Here is an 8,243-nt window from a genome sequence, read left to right as displayed (position 1 = left end):
AGATCTGGGCACTCTGCAACGCAGCAGTGGCTCTGCCACGATTGCTTGTCACAGGCAGAGACAGCTGCTGAAGGAGCAGACCAGCTTATGTGGAGGCAATGCTTGGCTTAACCTCCTTAATCGCCCATTAAAGCATGGACCTAAGCATTAGCTACTACTCCCACTACAAATGCTTCTGGCCCCTTCTAAAAGTGCAGGACTCAAGCCTGCAGCACAAGAGACCTGAGAATCCCAGAGAGCTGCTGGCTTAGGTATTTACCAAATATCCCACTCTTAAAGGAATCCCACACTCCCACCATTTTGCAAAACTTCAAAGACCAGAGGATACAGAAGCTGCACAGTGGATTATCCAGGCGACATTTATTAGAGCATTTCAAGTATACAATGATTTTACTGATGGCTGTGAGCAGCTAAGATGCAAACAGATGCCAGTAGGAAAGGGTGACCTAGAACCAGCAGGCTATGCAATTCTTGTGGGAAATTAATGCTTTCAGCTGAAAGAAGAGGAAAAGAAAGTGTCAGACTAAAAGACTGAGCAAGTTTGGGGATGGGGAGGAGCAAATGTAGAAGGTTTTATTTGAGATCACTTAAATTGGCAACTCACAAGCAGCAGCAGCTGTCTGCTATTGCACGCTTCCCTTGGCATCCCAAGGACCTAAACCAGCCAGGTGTGTTTTTTCCACCAAGAACAGAGCATTTTCCATGGTAAGAATGGAGGTGGAGCCCTAGCTCAGCACTTAAAGATTTAGATCCCTGGCTTTGCATACTCACATGTAAGAATCAGGCTGTTGAACTTCCACCAGTGAGGAAGCAATGCAGACTTTCAGCAAGAGCACACTAAAACTATCAACTCCTCACTATAAGGCAGCTTTAGGTCAGGACTCTTTTTGGGTGCCTGAGCTGTTGTTTAGAAAAGCAAGGACCACATGGCAACAAGACTATAAGGTCCTCTGACAATAGCAAGGACTGTGCGTGTTTCCCGAGATCTATTTCTGAAAGACACGTCCTTAAAAAATATCTTAAAGCAGAGCCTCCCCCACTGATGCACAAAAAGGGCATGACGAGGGAGGAACTGAGCTATGAAGTGATCAACTCACAAAAAGCACCTCACAACCCAGAGGCTATGTACTCTGCTTGATTGGCGAGTTAGTAATTCTGCATTTAAGATAACAGCTGCCTCAATTGTGTCTTCGTCTCCTGCATTTATTAACAAGGAGCAGTTGAATTCAAGAGCTTAAAAATAAAAAAAAAAAAAGAATTTAAATGCTTAACATTTAAAAGAGAATCTCCAGAATGACTGTCCTTCAAGACTACTAAGCTCTGAGGTACGTGCTGGCAACTTAGTAGTCAGGCTAGCAGAACGCAGCAGAGTTTCTAAGCCTCCTGAACACACCTCAAGTTAAACCTTTGTTAACCAAACGCATCACAATTTTTTCTAGTGAAGTTGCTTAAAAATTTGTCTTCAGCAAATACCATTTAAAAATTCTGGTCGTCAACTGATTTGCAAGTAAAACAAAAAATGTTAGAAATGGTAACAACAGTCTGTTTAACCAAATCCGATCTGATTACTACAAAAACACGCTAAGGACAGCCGCTCAGCTCATACCCTGGATGCTGCAGTACCTTCCTCCCACATACCCTACAACTGCTTTTTAAAAACTGTTTGTCTAAAGGACAGCAATGGAAGACAAGTCAGGATTTAATGACAGATTTCAAACAGAAGGGCATACATACATTAAATTAACAGATTCAACCTTCAGCACACAGGAGTTTGATAGAGTTACTGGCTAGAGTCACAGAAAGTTCAAAATTTGAACAGTCTTGAATCACTTCCAGAAATTCCAATGGCTTTTTAATAGTTCCAACAATTAACGGGTATATAAAACGGAGACTGACTTCTCCAGCAGAAGAGTCGCGGCTCTTCCACGCTAATCAGACCACTGGCACAGAAGGGAGTTGGTTTGACTTCCCCTACCTTCCCACCAGTCCACTAAATACTATGATTTATTAAAACCTTCTCCATTTCCTGACGACTGATTGAACAGGCAGAAGCCGCAGACTGTGTCAATCGTAGTGGATGGCAGTATAGAAGATTATCCAAACAACCTGCGGAGAGGAAAGGAAGCGAAGGTTATTTTGATGCCTCTGGAGAGGGTTCAAGCCTCACGCCTTGCTCTCAACAGAGGCCTGGGGACTGAATTCCAGCTTTGAGATGGTCTCAGAGAGGTGTTAGGATCACCATGTGCCACAAACGGTGGCATTCAACCTGCTTGCCTTCTGAGGTGACCAGCCTCTCCACATTAAAACCCCACCACAGTCCCTCTAGTGATTTAGAACCACCACCAAATCAGGTGCAGTGCATATTCAGAGACTTGGGGGAGGGGAGTAAGGGAAAAAACAAAGACACCCACACTACCAGTTTGGGTGTAACTAGCTCTAGATGAAACTCCAGGAGGATATCTGGGACAGAGGATGGAAAAACATAGAAGTTAAGTGGTAGATGCAGAAGCATAGCTGCCTGTTCCTACAGCCTTTCCTACAGAGAAATCCCAGGCATTAATGCTGTATTTCACAGCCAGTGGCCATCAGATTTTGGGATTTTCTTTCCCAATCAGTTCCACTTACTAGACGATGTTAACACATCTCTCTTCTATCAGTGCACCACCTCACCTGCTTTTCTTCCAGGTCTTTTCCCTCAGAAAGTGTACACAATTCACTAATCAACTTAAAGAAAGCAAGAGGCATTACCAGAAACAGTGCAAAAGATGTCATGAATCCTTCCTTTGTTAGCTCCCACGTGCCGCCATACTCCTCCTCATCTATCTGCTGGAAGCTACTGAAGTAGAGGTACAGAACACCAGCATTGATCAGGCAGAATCTGGAAGAAAGGGATTAGGAACTGTCATTTCGGTGATATAGGGTGCAGGTATCCAACGTGCCATTCAGCAATGTAGCAGTGAAACATCTTTCACCCGCAGCAGAGAGGAGGCAAAGAGGATCACTGCTCCTGCAGCGCTTCCCCGGCAGCCCCGTCACCTGCTTAAAAGAGCCCCTCCGGGTCAGCCGTCCATAGGTTTGGATGAGGTTCACCTCACAAGGCACAACCTACTCCTAGTAAGGCTCAACAGACAGTAGTCAAAAGCTGGAATTACCAGCAGATCTGCAAACCCTGGAGGTTTTCCTATCCTGCAGACCAGCAGCAGTCCTGCCCCACACAGAACCCAATTTCCTTGTGTGTGCTACTTGATTTTGAGGCTGCTAAGAGGGAAGACTGTTAGACTCTGTGCTCGGTGTTAGATCGCTGCGCGACTGCATGCCACAGAGCAACCACACACACAGTTCTAGAAGCTTTTAATTTTTCCACTGTACACCAAATCATGTTAATTTATTATTAACATTTAGCACAGGAATTGGCTTAGGTACCTGAAGGTGCCTTGTGAATTAATGGATGACTGAGTAAGAACAATGCTTCTCAGCTACTCTACATCTGTTACTGGGAGCACTTCAGATTTAACTGTTTGCATGTAGCTGTTGAGTTCCCGTTGGAGCATCACTGCTCTACAGCCCCTTTTCCCTAAATTCCAAACTTTTTCTTTCTTAGAGACACTTGCTGCTGATCCCTCCGCTTTCTTGCCACAGCCAGGACACTCAGGAGGAGGGAGAAGATGACAAGTCAATTTTCCTAAGAAAAGTTATGAGGTTGGGAGCTTGGCCAGGAGACCTTGACTGGGCAGAGACATTTGCAAATGGAGACTCCCCAGAGCAGACTCAGCATCTTCCCACACCCGGTGTTCAGGGAGCAGGGCTGCGTTTCCTATCTCTGATGTCCCTCCAGAGGCTTTCAGGCACATGCCAGGGCCAAACAAATTTTTGTTTCATAACTCAGAGTGCTCACTGCAGCCTTCGGACACCTGCCGAGAGGTGACCTGAACCCCACATCTCAGTGGGGAGCTGATGTGTACGTACCCTTCCAGGCACTGCCTTCCCCCCACAACGTGGCTGAAAGAACAACTTCAGCAAGCTGGGAGTGCTGCCAAGGGTGCCACTTTGCCTGCTTGTGACCTACAGTCTGTGGTGTTTTGAAGAAACCTTTCCTTTTTCAGAGAAGCTGCCCCTCTTGTCTGCTAACAGAACCTCCTCCCTGAGGAGGGCTCCTGGCTCTAAGAGGAGGACTACCACACCTTCCCCTCCATGGGCCTTACTCCTGAGGCCCATAAATAATAATAAATAATTTTAAAAAGCATTAATCAGGCTGAGCAGACAAAGAGGCTGATGAAGACGTTATAATTTGTATGAATTTCATGACAAATAACAGTCTGGAACACAACGCTGGCTGTAAGACGCATGGCAGGCAGAGACTGCGTTTGGCCAGCCCACTGTTTATAGCACAACTTTAAACCAGGCACCAAGTCAAGTCCAAATGTGGGAAAGTACATGAGACAGAAAAGGAAATAAACCTTACACTGCTATTCCCACGAATCCCTTCAGTGGAACTACTCCCCAGATGACTCCCAAAATAACTGCAATGATCTGCCGGAACCAGTAGATCACATCTAAAAACTCGTCCTGAGGAGATAAAGCACAAGAAAGGTTTTGGCATTTACTATGTTTCCTTTTTTTAAAGCATCATACAATTGAAAAGTGAAAATTTAACGCACTGAACACATAGTTTTCCATTCAAAGCATAAGACAGTGTACTCAGAGTGGATGAAAGCAGCTTGTGGCATCGTGCACCCTGGACTTTTCTGCTTCCAAATTAAACACGTGGCTTTGTCCTCTGATGGGCTAACTGCAGAGGGGAACACGTACTTAGTCCTCTTGTTTACTAAAGACTCAATTCTATAAAAAATCACTGGAATAAAAGTTTAAAGACCTGTTTATGCTTTAAGACTGTTATTGCCACTCTCAGTGCCCAGGCCCACCCCTACCCAGAAACAAGGGCTACCAGTAGCCAGTACTCACACCAACTCCAAGCCACAAACTGTACCTCACACATCCTACAAGTGCAGGTGCACTTCAGTGCAGAGCAGCACTGAAGTGGGCACTCCTGTTCACCCCAAGTGCCAACACAACTGTAAGGATTTCAGCTGGACAATACTAACTCATGCTTTAAATAAAATTCACTTTTTTTCCTAGCCTGCCCAAGGATGGGATTGCTCCAGCATTCCCCCAAACACCAACAACCTTCATGATTTTACTGTAGGACGTGCAAAGTTGTTTAGCTCCAAGTGGAAGACTAGAATCCACGTCAGATGAAGCTGTGGTCGTTTCAGTCACCACATTTCTCAGTCATTTTAGCCTTCAGTTCCCATCCTATTGCACCAAAACATCGGCACAGCCTGTCATCGCTCCCCTCCCAAATTCCTGCCCAGTTTGTCAGAGGGGATGAGGTCGAATACAGGAGAGCCCCACCAGTTCTGTGAGCAACAGCAGAAAGTGACACAGTTCCACGTCTGCCCCGCAAGGAAAAGCAGGGCAGAGCCCTCACCTTCTCCGTGCTGAAAGGCAAAGGCAGCAAAGCAGGGAGCAGGCGTCCCGCTGCGGCCACGCGGCCGTGTGCGGGATACGGCAAGACCCGGGATGCTGCAGGAGCTCCGGGCACCGTGTGGGTGTGCTGACGGGGGGCAGCAGCAGGAAGAGGCACCAACCAGGAGCGTTACATGGGAGATGTGCACAGGAAAAATAAAAGACTTCCCTAGAGCTAAAAACACTGGCAAGCCTGTTGCTGACATGTTTTCACTCACACTTGGAAGGTTTGCTGACAAACATGAGCAAAACGTGCAAGCTGAGCACACACATGAAATTTTGTAGAAACCAAATCTCTTTTGCACAGGAGATGGCGAGGCTAGAAAAAATAAAGCAGGCTGCAAATGGCTAAACAGCTGCCATGACATTACACGTCTGTGAGAACATACCCGTGCCGTGACACTGTAATGGGGAAACCCTCACACGCCTGTTTTTGCTGCTGCCCTTCCCCTTCAGACCTGACAGGTCAGCTGGATTTGCAAATGCATTTTCCCCTCAGCTTCTTAAAATACATTATATTTCTAGTTTTCTTTTAATTACACAAAGTAAATTTGTATTTAATCCTAGTTTAATCCAAAAGCCAAATTTAACTGAGGTATCTTAATATAGACGCAGCTTGTGTTTTCTTTGGCTCCATGCCCAAGCAGCAGGGCAGAACGGGCTCCGCTGTGGGCGGACGTGCCACATCTGCCTTCCCGAGGTCCCTGGAGGGGCAGTTCGCGGGGTAAGAGGGCACAGACCCACCGCACACCGGCTGTCCGGTGCGGCGGTCACAGCTGGACTTACACGAGAGTGCGGTGCTTGCTCGGGACGCGGAGCTGCCGCCGGCACCCCCGGCCTGCCCCAGGACGCTGCCGAGCCCCGCGACACCCGGCTGGCACCGGCTGCCCTGGCGAGGAGATCACGGCGGCGTGCGGGAGCGGGGCCGCAGCACGGCAGCCCCCCGCGCCTCCTGTTGAAGGTGTTTAACCGAACCGAGAGACCCTCGCCCGGCACCCACCGGGAGGCTCCTCCGACGCTCTCCGCAGCCCCGCCGGGGCCGCCGCCGCTCCCCGGGCACCCAGAGGGACCCGAGCGCCGCCGTGCCGGGCCCACCGCGGCCCCAGGCGTCCTCCAACGCGCCCCCTCCTGCTCTCCCCACCGGAGCTCCGGCTCTGGCCGGCGCTGCCCAGCCCCGAGCCCGCCCGCCGCTGCTGCCCCCTTCCAGCGGAGCTCTCCTCGACACGGAGGCCGGCGCCGGGGGTCAAGCGGCTGAGGGCCCGGGGCCAGGCGGGGCGGTGCGGCCGCGGCACCAGCGACCGGCCGCGGTACCGCGGGGAGAGCAGCCCCCCCCGCACCTCCCGGGACACCCCCGGCCCCCCCGCCGGGGCCGCACCTTGTCGCGCCAGGCGGAGTCGCTGCGCAGCGCCTTGCCCCACACGGAGCCGCCCGCCCCGCCGTTGGCCACCGCGTGCTGCTGCGCGTGCGGCGGCTCCTCCCGGCGCCGCGCGCCGCTCATCCTCCTTCCGCCCCGCTCTGGCCCCGGCCCCGCCGCCGGCCCGGAAGCGGCCGCCGCGCAGCGTCACCCGCCCGCGCCCCCGCTCAGCCAATCGCGGCGGCGTCGCGCGTCGGACGCACAAAGGCGAGCACCGCCCCCCTACGGCGGGGGAGAGGGGCCGGGCGGGAGCGGCGGCGGGAGCGGGGCTCGCGGGCGGGGCCGGCGCGGGGCGGGCGGAGCCTGGGAGGTGCGGGGCCCCGCCTCGCCCGCGGGCCCACGGTGCCGCTGTCCCCCAGGCCCCACTGTTTTCCCCCCCGGTTCCCCCGGGCCCCGCTGTCCCCACGGCTCCCCAGCTCCCCGGGCGCACGGCCCGCCGCCTCCGCCGGGGTGCGGGGCCCGGCCCTGCGGCCTGCGTTGCTCACCCGAGCGGGGCCGCGGCCGGGGGAGGCCAAGGCGGGACCCCCGGGTTGTGGGGCGGCCCCTCGGCCCGGCTCCCTACGGCGGCAGCGCTGGGCCGGGCCCGGGCGGGCTGCGGGGCCCGGCCGGGGCCGTGCCCGGGGCAGGGCAGCGCCTGGGCGGCGGCAGCCGTGAGGGGGAACGGGCCGCTCCTCGGCGGAGAGACGGGACAGCAGCCCCGCGTTGTCCTGGCGTGTGGGGTGGGCGAGAGGCCGGCCCTCAGGACCGGGGCACCGTGCGGAGCCGTGCGGTGTGTTGGCAGCCCGGTTCCCCGTGCCACGCCGCCTGCTCAAACCCCGCAGTCGTGCCCTGGGGCTCCGGGGGTCCTGCCGGGAGGCGGCTGCGGGGCTGGAGGCGGCTCGAGCAAGGAGAGCCTTTAAAATAACACGGTCGTGCGGACGCTGCGGCTCGGTGTCTCTGTTAATTCGAGCAGACGTTACAGCAGCCAAACACCGTCTGCAGAGATCATGGAAGTGTGTGCAGATAAAGTGATCCCCGGGGTGCGTGTGGAGTCCTAAAGATTGGGCTTTTTTTATATTCTTGCCTTACCAGAGCAATGGTATTCAATTTAAAACAGTTGCATTCCTCACGAAAACGTATGTTGAGGATTACTGTTCAGCATGGGGTGGGCAGGGTGTGTGGTTGGGATTGATTCCCAAGCGCTGGAATTACCCGCGGTGTGCTTGTGTGGGCGGGTGGGCAGCGAAGGGCCTGGTTGGTGACAATAAATGATCAAATCTCCTGTGTGTGCATGGGTATGGGCCCGGGTACTTCCTTCTTGCAG

General features: G+C 53.0%; 1 protein-coding gene across 1 annotated transcript; it reads right to left on the bottom strand.

The window, feature by feature from the left end:
* Nucleotides 1–340: 340 nt before the first annotated feature.
* RAB5IF (RAB5 interacting factor) lies at nt 341–7,067 on the bottom strand. The gene is made up of 4 exons (XM_068419632.1): nt 6,902–7,067; nt 4,463–4,566; nt 2,749–2,878; nt 341–2,106 (listed from the first exon to the last, which is right to left on the bottom strand). The coding sequence occupies exons 1-4, from the start codon at nt 7,022–7,024 to the stop codon at nt 2,065–2,067; spliced, it is 399 nt and encodes a 132-aa protein (XP_068275733.1). The 5' UTR covers nt 7,025–7,067; the 3' UTR covers nt 341–2,064.
* Nucleotides 7,068–8,243: the final 1,176 nt, after the last annotated feature.

The sequence above is a fragment of the Nyctibius grandis genome, chromosome 28 (assembly GCF_013368605.1).
Source record: "Nyctibius grandis isolate bNycGra1 chromosome 28, bNycGra1.pri, whole genome shotgun sequence".
NCBI lineage: Eukaryota > Metazoa > Chordata > Aves > Nyctibiiformes > Nyctibiidae > Nyctibius > Nyctibius grandis.
This window is presented reverse-complemented; position numbering and strand designations above follow the sequence as displayed.